Here is a 14,421-nt window from a genome sequence, read left to right on the forward strand (position 1 = left end):
TCTTTTCGGGCAACCGTCAAGGGCTAAACGGAAAGCAGGTCGTCCACGTCTGGGCTCAGTTGCTCAGAGTTGCAAAATCGGGGGGGGGGGCAATGTGACAGAGGCGCCAAAAATGTACCGAAATGAGCAGTTTATTTAAAAAAAACGAGTGACAACTTTTTTTCAAAGTGTGTTTTTAAACTTTTTGGTTGCAATGGGCTGTGGTTTGTCTTTAATAGGCTTCTAAAGAGGTTTAAAGTGGTAACATTAAGAAAGTTGGACCGAAGGTTGCTCTGGTTATTGGTTTTCGACCATGTAAATATATATGGTTCAAATTTTAGGATTTAGATACATAACATAAAGAAAGAAAACGAGCAAAAATGTGGTTTTTAAAGGCCAAATGAAAATACTGAAAAAACACAACAAACCGAATATTTCGAGAGGACAAACGCCTCTCTTCTTAAGCGCGAAACGAAATAATGTATCCAAGGAAAGTGCCGAAGAAAGAAACAAAAAACAAACGCGGAAAGTCAATGTGAAAAGAACCAAAAAACGAAAGAAAAAACCAAAAACTTAAAAGATGAATAAAACTCAATAAAAGCGAAAATTGACAAGAATTAAAACCAAATACCTAACAACCACAAAAGCGAGTCATTCGCCAATATCCGCGATTTGCACAAAATCCAAAAAATTATGAATTGCCATCGACGGATACTAGCGAACAACTGAGAAATAAAAGAAAAGAAAACAATTCATTCACTCAAAAACAAAACGAATCAGCAATTAAATAAGTTGGAGAACTGTGTCACCTGATTTCGGATTTTAATCATTGCATTTCTTGCAGACACCCTTTGAGACCTAAGAGACAAGCCCTTGGCCTTAGGGACATCATTTGACCTTCAAAAACCCCATTTTTACTCGTTTTTCTTTCTTTATGTTATGTCAGGCCACTGGGTTAAAGAAATTATAAGTTAATATAATAATATATAGTATTCTATGAATTACCTCTTCCAAACGAAATACTTTTATTACATGTTTGCCTTGGCTGAATGATGGGTTCAGTCTCTTATCTTAATGCTCATATCGTAAGGCTCAATATAAAAATTAAATAAAAAAAACAAAATTAAATAAAAAAGTTTTTTAAACTGAAAGTAAGGAGCGACATTAATACTTAAAATTAACAGAAATTATTCCGTATATGAAAGGGGCTGTCCCCTCCTCAACGCTTCGCTCTTTACGCTAAAGTTTTTTATTGTTTTAAAAAATTAAGTTGTGACAAAGAGTCAAACTTTAGCGTAAAGCGCGAGGCGCTGAGGAGGGGACAGCCCCTTTCATATACGGAATTATTTCTGTTCGTTTTAAGTTTTAATGTCGCTCCTTACTTTCAGTTTAAAAAACTTGTTTCTTTTATTTAATTTCTGATTGTTTTTTAGTTAATGCAGCTTTCATTTTGGCTCACCGTCATTGAATAAGTAAACAAAATTTGCATAAAAATTTCACTTTTCTTTTGCTAAATGGATGTCTCTAAATTTGGTTATGACGTAATTTACAAATTAACTTACGTAACTAACTTCTATATTCGTAGCCTATTTTTTTTCTGGCAAAAAATACAAAGTTGCAGATTTTTGCAGATGTGAGCTTGAAACCTATGTAATAGGGTTTTCTGATACGCTGAATCTGACGGTGTGATTTTCATTAAAATTCTTTCACTTGTAGAGGATGTTTCCCCCCTCTTTCAAAAATCAGGTAAATTTTCTCAGACTCATAGCCTTTGATGAGTAATACTAAACTTAATAAAATTTATATATTTAGAATCAGCATTATAAACACATTCTTTTGATACATTTATTGACATCAAAATTCCGTTTTTAAAAGTTTCGATTACTATTGAGCCGTATCGCTTGTTTTTATCATTGTTTTTTTTTATTACATATATGTTATTACGTATATGAGGGAGTTCTCCCCTTAGTCAATACCACGCTCTTTACTTTAAAAGTTAAAAAAAATTGATTCACAAACCCCTGAATCACAAAGGCCGTTTAATTAGAATAGATAGCTCTTTTGAAAGCACTAAAAAAACTGTAGCGTAAAGAGCGAGGTATTGACTTGGGGTAGAACCTCCTCACATACCTTATAATTTCTGTTTGTTTTAAGTTCTAATGTTGCTTCTTACTTTCAGTTGAAAAAACTTGTTTTTTTTATTTAATTTCTGATCGTTTTTTAAATAATGCTTAGAAATCCGGTGCCCCCTTCATAGAAATGTTCCTTACCCCAAAGAAACATCCTCCACGGAAAGATTCTCCAGAGTAACCCCCTCCTCTAGCCCCCCCCCCTCCAGAAAAAAATCCTTCCTGAAAATAATTGTATACTTCCCAATAACCAATAAATAATGCTGGCAAGTCCGGCGCCCCCTTCATGGCAATTTCCCTTCCCCCATGAAAACTTCCTTCATGGACAGATCCTCAAACATAACCGCCGACCCCCACCCCGCCACTACCAGAAAAAACCCTCCTGAAAACTTCTGTATACTTCCCAATAGCCAATACTATGTGTTAACATTGGGTAAAGTTCATAACTTTTAGCCCTCCCCCTGGGGACTTCGGGGTATTAAGTCATCCTTAAAGACATATTTTCGACCATGCTGAACAAAATGGCTATCAAAAAATTTTTTATCGGGTGACTTTGGGAAACAATAAGCGTGGGAGGGGGCCTAGTTGCCCTCCATTTTTTTGGTCACTTAAAAAGGACACTAGAACTTTTAATTTCCGTTCCAACGAGCCCTCCCACGATATTCTAGGACCAATGGGTCGATACGATCACCCTTAGGGGAAAAAAAACAAAAAAACAAATAAACACGCATCCGTGATCTTTCTTCTGGCAAAAAATACAAAATTCCACATTTTTGTAGATAGGAGCTTGAAACCTGTACAGTATGGTTCTTTGATACGCTGAATATGATGGGGTAAATTTCACTAAGGTTCTATGACTTTTGGGGGGTCTTTCCCCCTTTTTTTGAAAATCAGCCAAATTTTCTCAGGCGCGTAACTTTTGATGGGTAGCACTAAACTTGATGAAAGATATATATTTGAAATCAGTATTGAAATCTGATTCTTTTTATGTATCTATTGGTATCAAAACCCGTTTTCTAGAGTTTCGTTTACCATTGAGCCGGGTCGCTCCTTACTTACAGTTCGTTACCACGAACTGTTTGATATAATGTTTTGTTGAATATATTGTCTATAATATCGGGAAATTCTCCTGAATATTTTAGCGCACTGAAGGACATTAATTTTCTGTTTCCAAACGCGTTTTAAATATTTAGTAACAATGGTGTTTGGTTTATCTTTAGTAGGTTGCTAAGAAAGGTTAGAGTGTCACCATTAGAAAAGGTTGGACGGCAAATTTTTGGTTAATTTTTATATAAAATCGACGCCATTTCAAAGGGTGTCCGGCTATTTCAATATCTGTTTGCTCTGTCTTAGGTTACAGCTGTCACTGCAACCATGGTATATAGAAAATCTATTGAATAGGGATATTGTTTGTAGTTTTTCTACATTAGTATATCGTATTCAAGTATAATTAAAGAGTTTTAATAAAAAAAGAAATTGATTTCATTATAACATTGGCATAGATGCTGAAACAATATTTGGATAAAAAGTAATTGAAGGCTAATTTAGACCTTTTAATAAGTGGGAGGTCCCACCAGTTTAACCTTAGTTAACCTAATTGTCCTCCTTGGTTAACCTAAACAATTAATTGATTTTTCTGAATTATTTTAGACAAATATTGTTACATTTTAGTGGACATTAAAAAACTAAAGACTTTATTTTCCGGAACTATTTCTTAAATTACTTGAGTTTCATTTTAAATTTGAATTTTTAAATTCTTTTTGAAGGTAATTACTTATTTTAATTGATAAATACAATGCTATTACATAATATTATATTGGATCTAATTAAAAAGTGGGCCTACGCTTTGTAGTGTTGTAAGCATTAAAACAATGAATAAAGCTTCACGGTTTTATGAATATTTTTTTATTTTAGGACTCTCCTGACTAAAATCTGTGTCGTATGCAATGTCAATGATAGTATTATACTTCTCATAATTTGCATTAACTCAATTCCAAGATCTTTCATGGACTTGCCACAAATTTCGAAAATGGCTGATCTCATCACGGTCTCTGAGGATTTTTTCATTAAAAACGGTAATTCTATACATTTAACTTTTTTGGTACAAAATAAAAGAAAAGCTACTTTGTTCTAGAAAGTAATGGTCCCTTCTTTTTCTCCTTGCTCATTAAGTGGTCCTAAGAAAAAAAAATTTAACTGTATGTGTTCTTGAATCTAAGGATTAAGAGCTGAGAGGTGATAAAAATGGCTTCTTTGTGCTGCAAAACACATTTAAATTCAGATCATTAGCTTTTATATTTAAGTTTTGTGAGACTAGTAACCATCCCGTAGAGAATTTTTCAGTTAATCTTTTCCGTGTACAGGTATGATGAACGATATATTACCACCAAAGTAGAGGTAGCCCTGGGCAGTGGCATCATTTCATTTTGAACTAAAGGGGGCTAAGCCACCTCTGTGGGCCCCTTAAAGTTGCTGGCTCACAGTTGTTTAAGAGTAACATTTCTTCACTGTGGGATGCCTCTCCCAAAATCGACTTATAATAATAGTAAGCAAAATAAAAGTGTTAAATATATACAGAGAGAACTTAAGTTGGAAAGTTGCTTACATTTTTAGTGTTATTAAATTTCGTCATGAATAGTTATTTTTGATTTTTTTTTCATGCCTTTAAGATGAAAGCGTAAAAGCATGTAAATTTGAGCATTGGCTTTCAAATGATCCATTGAACAGCTCTCAACGATGTTCCAGTGCCCTGCTAGTCCAAGGGAAATAATAACGCATTAGTGTTACCCCCTGTCAAAATTTGATTTATTTTTTCAGTTTTTAAGATGGAGGGCTTAAAGCTTTTGTTAAAGGGTTTTTGATCATGTTGAGTGGTTTTTTATTTCGAAATATGGTGGGTTTTTGAAATTTGATTTATTTTTGGTTTTACTTTTTATTTATTTTTACTATTTATTTAGGATTAATTTTTGACACTGCTTTTACTTCTAAGTTTGATATGGATAATTCTTATCATTCCTGAATCAGTGACAAATAGTGATTGTGAATATTTGAAGACTTATTTAAGAAGAATTTTTTTATTGGCTGAGCTACCATGGGTTGTGGACTTGTGGTTGCAACTCTTGCTGCAATCATGATAATTGTATTTCAAGACCGCCCCATCCTTGCATTTTCAGTCTTAAAAAGTCTCTATTTCTCCAGGTTGCAGATTATTTGTATTGCGTTTAAAAACTGACCGTAAAAAACAAAAAATAAATAAAAAACGTCAATGATGAAAAAAAAGATATGGCAAATCAAAACCGATATTTAACGATTCATTTACCACTTTTGATCACTATTTTATACCTCTACTTAAGTAGATCAGGTTATGGTTTTCGTTTAATAGCCACCGAGAAAGATTGCATCTAGTTCGTCTGTATTTTGTCGGGGAGGGCATTGTTAAAAAAGTAAAAAAAAAAAACATGAGCGAATTATATAATTAAAGATTTTTCGAAAGCTCGCGGTTTTGGGATATACCCAGGCCTTGACCCCCTGCCTTGTGGGCGTTCATTGCTAAACCCTAGACTGAGTTATTTCTTTTCTTTCTGGTGCATCCTCCACGGATCCTCCACGGAAAGATTCTCCAGAGTAACCCCCTCCTCTAGCCCCCCCTCCAGGAAAAAAATCCTTCCTGAAAATGTCTGTATACTTCCCAATAACCAATAAATAATGATGGCAAGTCCGGCGCCCCCTTCATGGCAATTACCCTTCCCCCCTGAAACCTTCCTTCATGGACAGATCCTCAAACATAACCCACGACCCCCCCCCACTACTGGAAAAAAAAACCCTCCCGAAAACTTCTGTATACTTCCCAATAACCAATACTATATGTTAAGATTGGGTAAAGTTCATAACATTTAGCCCTCCCCCTGGGGACTTCGGGGTATTAAGTCATCCTTAAAGACATATTTATCATATTTGCGACCATGCTGAACAAAATGGCTATCTCAAAATTTTTATCGGGTGACTTTGGGAAACAATAAGCGTGGGAGGGGGCCTAGTTGCCCTCCATTTTTTTAGTCACTTAAAAAGGACACTAGAACTTTCAATTTCCGTTCCAATGAGCCCTCCCACGATATTCTAGGACCTATGGGTCGATACGATCACCCCTGGAGAAAAAAAAAAACAAATAAACACGCATCCGTGATCTTTCTTCTGGCTAAAAATGCAAAATTCCACATTTTTGTAGATAGGTGCTTGAAACTTCTACAGTAGGGTTCTCTGATACGCTGAATATGATGGTGTGATTTTCATTAAGGTTCTATAACTTTTGGGGGGTCTTTCCTCCTTTTTTGAAAATCAGCCAACTTTTCTCAGGCGCGTAACTTTTGATGGGTAGCGCTACACTTGATGAAAGATATATATTTGAAATCAGTATTGAAATCTGATTCTTTTTATGTATCTATTGGTATCAAAACCCGTTTTCTAGAGTTTCGTTTACCATTGAGCCGGGTCGCTCCTTACTTACAGTTCGTTACCACGAACTGTTTGATATAATGTTTTGTTGAATATATTGTCTATAATATCGGGAAATTCTCCTGAATATTTTAGCGCACTGAAGGACATTAATTTTCTGTTTCCCAACGCGTTTTAAACATTTAGTAACAATGGTGTTTGGTTTATCTTTAGTAGGTTGCTAAGAAAGGTTAGAGTGGCACCATTAGAAAAGGTTGGACGGCAAATTTTTGGTTAATTTTTATATAAAATCGACGCCATTTCAAAGGGTGTCCGGCTATTTCAATATCTGTTTGCTCTGTCTTAGGTTACAGCTGTCACTATAACTATGGTATATAGAAAATCTATTGAATAGGGATATTGTTTGTAGTTTTTCTACATTAGTATATCGTATTCAAGTATAATTAAAGAGTTTTAATAAAAAAAGAAATTGATTTCATTATAACATTGGCATAGATGCTGAAACAATATTTGGATAAAAAGTAATTGAAGGCTAATTTAGACCTTTTAATAAGTGGGAGGTCCCACCAGTTTAACCTTAGTTAACCTAATTGTCCTCCTTGGTTAACCTAAACAATTAATTGATTTTTCTGAATTATTTTAGACAAATATTGTTACATTTTAGTGGACATTAAAAAACTAAAGACTTTATTTTCCGGAACTATTTCTTAAATTACTTGAGTTTCATTTTAAATTTGAATTTTTAAATTCTTTTTGAAGGTAATTACTTATTTTAATTGATAAATACAATGCTAAATACAATGATAAATTACACTGGGAATCGACAAGGTTTCATTTTTCCAAAAATATCGACCATACCATCAAAATCCTACGATTTAACATGAAACTTTTCACTAAACATCAACATCAGATCACCCAACCTATTGTCACCCATTGTTAATCTTAAATAGGTTTTAACCATGCTTAATGTAGAAAAGAATCTCTAATTACTGGCTATTGTGATGGGTAGAGTAATGACGATTTGTATAACCTTCAAAACTTTGGAATACGCTATCGAAATGCCTTCAGACAATCGTGAAGTTTAAAGAGGTCTTTAGGCTTATTGGCTAAGGAATTAATATATCTTCTCACAAAATCCGTTTGCAAGGCCAACAGAGTTGTGTCAATGGAAGCTTCTTTGTAATGTACTGCAACACTTGCTAGTTGGCTAGTATTGACAAAGTGTGGCAAATCAGTAACGCAGAGATTGAGTCTAACAGTGGAAGATTATTCATAATCTTCCTTCCCTTCCTTGATTCCTTCCCTTCAGCTAGATCGTTTTTTCCCAAAGTTGACATTGTTACAAAATCACGTAGGCGAGAAGCTACTTGCTGCGCACGCTTTTGTCTTTTACATGAAGAATCTGAATGCTGAAAATTATGCAAAAGGTCGTCAGTGAGTGCGCACTGACGAGAATAGTCCTTTGCTCTATGAGAGATTTCATCAAAAGATTCGACAGTTCGTATGTTTTTAATTATGTCTTGCAATAAGACCAGTAGTTCTACAGAAAACTAGATCTATCGCCTGCAACTGCTGAGACAGAGAGTTAGTGGCACAAAAAATTTGTTCTGCTAGATAGAGTGTAAATATACATTAAAATGTCTGAAGCCGGGTTGCGAGTCCCTGGGCTTGAGCTGCCGATTCCCCGTCTCTACATGTTCTGGTAATTGAAAAAATGGCCAAAATACAGTCGTATCTTTTCATTTCTTTATTCACCGATCTATAACAGTATGCCCATCTTGTAGTAGGTCATTTCTCCAGCTGAAGATCAGTTATTCCAGTGGCTTTATGGATATCAATGAACAGTTGGTAGCGTGTATTGCTATTCGCGATAAAACAGTACAACTCTTGAAGAATGGAGAAGAAAGTTGCCATTTGTCTCAAGTTCTGTATGCAGTCACCCAACACAAGGCTGAGTCTATGAGCATGGCAGTGAATATAAATTGCATTCGGTGCAATTGCTTTAATACGGGCTTGCACACCTGAAAATTGACCGCTTATGACACTGGCTCCATCATAGCATTGGGCAACACAATATGACCAGCTGAATCCTGTTTTTCGTACTTCATAGTCAATGAACATGGACAAACTATCTGCATCAAGTTTCTCCATGTGAAAACAGCCAAGAGCCCTTTCTTTCACTTTTCCATTGTAAAAGTATCTAATTAGAACTGCAAGCTGTTCCTTTTTTAAATGTCTTTGGTTTCGTCAACCATAACAGCAAAAAATTTCGTTTTTACAGCCTCTTTAACGATATGGTGTCTTATCTCACTTCCAATAATTGAAATGAAGTCATTTTGGTATTTTGGACTTATATAATATCCGTACTTTCTTTCTAGCTTCATCGATAGGGTTTTTTCTAACTGACACACAACGCTTAGGATTAATTATGTCTTGCATAGCTGCAATAAGACCAGTAGTTCTACAGAAAATTAGATCTACCTCCTGCAGCTGCTCAGACAGAGAGTTCGTGGCACAAAAAATTTGTTCTGCTAAATAGAGTATAAATATAATTTCAAATTTTTGAAGCCGGGTTGCGAGTCCCTGAGCCTGCGCTGTCGATTCTCCGTCACTAGATGTTCTGGTAATTGATAAAACGGCCAAAATACAGTCGTATCTTTTCATTTCTTTATTCACCGATCTATAACAGTATGCCCATCTTGTAGTAGGTCATTTCTCCAGCTGAAGAACAGTTATTCCAGTGGCTTTATGGATATCAATGAACAGTTGGTAGCGTGTATTGCTATTCGCGATAAAACAGTACAACTCTTGAAGAATGGAGAAGAAAGTTGCCATTTGTCTAAGTTCTGTATGCAGTCACCCAACACAAGGCTGAGTCTATGAGCATGGCAGTGAATATAAATTGCATTCGGTGCAATTGCTTTAATACGGGTTTGCACACCTGAAAATTGACCGCTTATGACTCTGGCTCCTTCATAGCATTGGGCAACACAATATAACCAGCTGAATCCTGTTTTTCGTACTTCTTAGTCAATAAAAACGGACAAACTATCTGCATCAAGTTTCTCCATGTGAAAACACCAAGAGCTCTTTCTTTCACTTTTCCATTGTAAAAGTATCTAATCAGAACTGCAAGCTATTCCTTTTCTAAATGTCTTTGGTTTCGTCAACCATAACAGCAAAATATTTCGTTTTTTCAGCCTCTTTAACGATATGGTGTCTTATCTCACTTCCAATAATTGAAATGAAGTCATTTTGGCATTCTGGACTTATGTAATATCCGTACCTTCTTTCTAGCTTCATCGATAGGGTTTTTTTCTAACTGACACTCAACGCTTAGGATTTCCCGGAAATTTCCTCGATTTTCGCTCGTATCGCTCTCATCGTGTCCTCGAAAAGCTATTGCTTGGCGTCCAAGAAGCCCGGTCAATAATAGTAGTGTCTTTATGTTTTCCCTATTTTCTTGAATTTCTCGTTGGTGATCAGCATTCAAACTTGTTACAGTTGAATTTTGCTCTCCATCTTTCACGCACGAATATTGGGTCCACGACAGCATTGAATATTTGTGTCTTTCGCTTTCTTCATGGGAACCTGCCAACTCCCAAGATTTTTTTTTCAATTTTTGCAGCCAACATCTATAAAAGGCCTTCTGCCGTAAGATTCACCGGGTCTCAGTGACACTCCACCAAAATGACGGCACGAAAAACAAAACACAAAATCAGCCTTCACGGAATATTCCAGCCATTTGAATTTTGCATAATAGTTACAGGAAAATTAACGGTACTATTTCCCGAACATTGTTGCCGGGTAGTTTTCAAGCACTGACTGTTTTGGTCCATCAAAAGGTGATTTTGAAACGTCACGGTACTCGTCTGAAGCTGAAATCCACCTTTTTAACGTTTTAGGGTCTTCTACACCTGATTGTTGCAGCCTGAAGTTGACTGTCCGAGGACCAAGCAAGTGGGACTTCCATCAGGAGTATTCACCTCTTTTTCTCTGTCCTGCTTGTGCTACTCCTAGGTGGAAGAGTTTCCTCAGATTCCTAGATGAAAAATACATCCTTTAATGTTCTGAATGAACTATATGACAGCCATACACGAAAAGCTTGAAACATTTCACTTGATTTCCAAAAACTCCTAGTTAAGCACAAAAGTCACTAATCCCATCCAATTAAATTTAAAAATCGTTCATTGGTCCTATTTTAGAGTAAGCTTGTCTTTTCCGCCATTTCCTATTAACGAAACATCAACGTTCTCTCTTGGAGGCTATTCAAAAAAAGCATTTGAGAATCGTAGCAAGGAAAGGAAAACTACCCTTCTATTATTTATCTAAAAAGTCTTACATAAAAATTTTTAAAGATAAACGACAAGGCTTTTGACTTTAATTTGTAAAACCAAGAAATGTTTCCTAAGCTAAATAAATCTCAGAGAAAACCCTTCCTGGAGAAGTTACATCAGTTTCAGCAAAAACCCAAAGAAACAAAAAGAAATTTTATTCCCTCCTTTTCTAGTTTTCTTTTCAATTTTCTTTCCAGTTTTGTTTTCTTTGTGAATTTTATTTCTATATTTAACTGCTACTCATACTAGGAACAACCGTATTGCAGCACCATGTTTAAGTGCGGAATTTGGTTTGCACACCATTCTACCTCTCTTAAACTGCTTTTCTCCAACAATTTTATCTGTTTTAGCATTTTATTTATCTATTTTTTCGAAAAATTAGACTAATAATATTGAGAAGGTACATGGTAATTTTCAGTTTATAATGTTAGGCAGGAGGGACAGTCAGCTCATAGTAACCAAAAATAAAAAATAAGAAATTGTTAAACAAATAATAGTGCAAAAAAAATACTAAACTGAGACTAATTCAGGAATGATGACTGTTATTAAAATTCCACTTTACAGTAATTTAGAAAGTTCTTTAAAATGTTCGCGTTGAAGGTACTCTATTGTACGAGTTTAGACTCGATTGGGCAACTAGGCAAGGTTCCAGATGCAACGAAAAGGTCAGTTTATTAAAGTTCTTCATATTGAAATGTTGAAGCAGTCGTATTATCCATGCCCTCATAGCTAAGTGACTAATCTCTCTATCTCGGTAAAAAAGTATTTGATGGAGAGTGGAATTGTGAGGGAAATTAATTTTTAGGGAAAAATAAGTAATTCTGTAGAATCAGAAATAAATTGAATCAGCCTTAAGGGGAGGGGTTAGAGATCTATCTTTTTCTGGCTTCTGAGGCCAAACTCAGTGGACGGCAAAGGAGCTCCCACTTTTTTATTGATTAAAATTCTACCTTCAATTTAGATCAACAGTAACCGTAATCTTTCTAGCTAAAGGCTTGATTCTCGATGTCTTCTTTCGTCGAAATAAACTTTTACTGAGTTTTTGGTCAGCCTGGAAAATGCCCACAGTATACATGAATTTGAAAGTTATAAGTAATAAAGTGAGGAATAGAGCTATCTAAAAAAAAAGCCGAAATAGACAGAAAAAATCAGTTTTGTAATGAAAGTGAAGAGTGGATTTGAAAGTTAAATGGAACAAAAATTACTTCTCAATCCTTGTTGTTGTAAAATTGAAAAGCGCTTTACTGAAATCAAACGAAAAAAAAATTTAAAAATTAGGCTTATTGTTTAAGCACATTGTTAATTTGTGCCTTTGCTAGCACGAAAAAGTATATAATACTTTCCATTGAACTTTTTTACAAGTAGAAAATATACTTACTTCGTTGAGTTTAGCGCAGTCTGACTTAGCAAAGAATTCCCGTCGTTTTGGCTGCTCTCTTACTTCATCAGCTGCCTTTGTTGCTGCTTTCTTCGTTTTTGTGCACCAGATAAATGGAAACTCATCGAAATGTCAAATTAATTGGCCGAATAAAGATTTACTAAATCAAATTGTATGGGTGACTTTCTTATGCAGACTCGCTGTTTAACCTGACTAATTAGCTACTAGCAGTCTAGCTCTAGCACAGATTTATGGCGGAAATGATTGGGTACGTAGACATAGCAGGGGCTGTAGTGTTTATCTTCTTTGAAAAACGCATTGACGGTACCAGTCATAGGATGAGAGCCCCCAATTAATTGCTATTTTTTTACCTTTAATTGGGTCAATTTTTTGTGATTGTTATGCTGTAAAATGTTTACTTTTTGGTGATTTTTTTTTATTCAATTTTTTTTTTAATTCATTACGTTATACTAAATTTGTAATTATCCAGCTATTAGTTCTCTGCTATGAATTTTGTTTTATGAATTTCAGTTTTTTGTTCGTTCTATGTTGATGATTTGTGTTGAATCTGTCAGGTTTCATTTTGCTTTATAAAAAGCAGATTCTAGAAACGATATGTGAAAAAGCCTGAATATACATCTAATTTTATGTATCTATATATAATGTCTGTATATTTACATTTTTACACTTAACTAAAAAGAAAAAGCAGTCGGATTTGATTAGTAAGCTTTAATGTTAAATTTTTCTATGTTTGTTTAATTTAAAATTTGTTCTAGAAGCTGAAGACGCTTTACCAGATGACCTTGAGAAGCCCTTTCCTTTTCCAAACCATCTTTTGTCACCAAAACGTGAAGATGTTCCTTGCTCAATTTACCTAGCATTTCAAGACCATGTAAATTTGAATACGACACCCAGGCATTGCAGCCCAAATGTTCTAACAATGAAGGTATATCTGAAACGCTATGTTTTTGTTGATTAAAACGTATTGGATAATATTTTATGGGACAAAGGCTTAATCTTAAGATAGAACTTTTGTTTTATCTTATTCCAATGTGTAGGTGTTTGTCAAACCGTTTTTGTAGTCTTTCATGAACATTTTTAAATATTCACCTGAAAGTAGCCTAGTTTAGCATGTTTTATTATTTTTTAAAAGGCTTGTTAATAATCCTTAAAACCACATCTCTTCATAATAATAATAATTTGTTTTTGACCCACTATACAGAAAATGAAGTGGAGTAACACAAGAAAGGAAAAAAAACACAAAAATACATTTAACAACAGCACAATAAATAAATATTACACTCAATGCGTTGCAGCTACCCGGGTAAGTGGGCGGTTAACACCCAAAGTAGCATAAATGCTCTCTTGAAGACGGCTACTTTGTCTGACAAAACAATTTACAATATCCGGAGTGCCAAAAATCCGCATCATCTTTCTATTACTGTATCTGCGAGGTAGATACAATAAAAACTTGCAATATCTAAAATACATAATTCTAACATCGCTAATATCCCCAGGACGAAACAGGATGTGAAGGCCAGCTGGGAACAAAACCGCATGGTTACAAAAGCTCGAGTACAATTTAGCCAATGCTTTTCTGTTATATCTTCCCCTGTTGGGGACAATTTTCGCGTACCCAAGTTTCAGCTTCTCTTTAATATCACTCAATGCCCGGAAACGAATTAACGTAAGCTATTTGCAAATATTGATCCCAAGCCATCGGAAAGAATCAACACTTTTTATAGAAAATAAGACGCAATTAAGTGGCGTTGCTGAAGATTTGCATTTATCAGTGTTGAGGCTTAATCCGATTTCCCCATACAGCCGCGATACTAGTAGCACAGACTTCGTTAAAGTAAACTTTGACCTGCTAACAAGTTGAAGATAATCCGCATATGCTTTATAAGAGACTTTTGACAACCCTGAAAAGTAAGAAAGCGGTATCTTATTAAGAAAATTCAATAAACAAGCTTTAAAAATATGAGGTGAAAGCACACCACCCTGACGGACCCCAGATCTAACTGAGATTTTACCAAAGGCCCGGGAACCCTGCCTCAACTGGATAAATGTATTCTGGTACCAAAACCGAAGTACACAAATAACTGAACTATTCACACCTAAACGTGCCAGATAAAACCATGCCTGA

At 35.1% G+C, this 14,421-nt stretch overlaps 1 protein-coding gene across 1 annotated transcript in view; it reads left to right on the forward strand.

The window, feature by feature from the left end:
* The window catches only part of LOC148944073 (uncharacterized), a 76,424-nt gene that overhangs the window by 27,321 nt on the left and 34,682 nt on the right, over nucleotides 1-14,421 (forward strand). The window contains exon 2 of the mRNA XM_089100350.1: nucleotides 4,023-4,183. Within this exon, the coding sequence (XP_088956476.1) occupies nucleotides 4,114-4,183 (70 nt within the window). The 5' untranslated portion in view covers nucleotides 4,023-4,113. The remainder of the gene's footprint in view (nucleotides 1-4,022; nucleotides 4,184-14,421) is intronic.

Source organism: Artemia sp. Qi Xiang Cuo, chromosome 14 (genome assembly GCF_049724085.1).
Source record: "Artemia sp. Qi Xiang Cuo chromosome 14, ASM4972408v1, whole genome shotgun sequence".
Lineage (NCBI taxonomy): Eukaryota > Metazoa > Arthropoda > Branchiopoda > Anostraca > Artemiidae > Artemia > Artemia sp. Qi Xiang Cuo.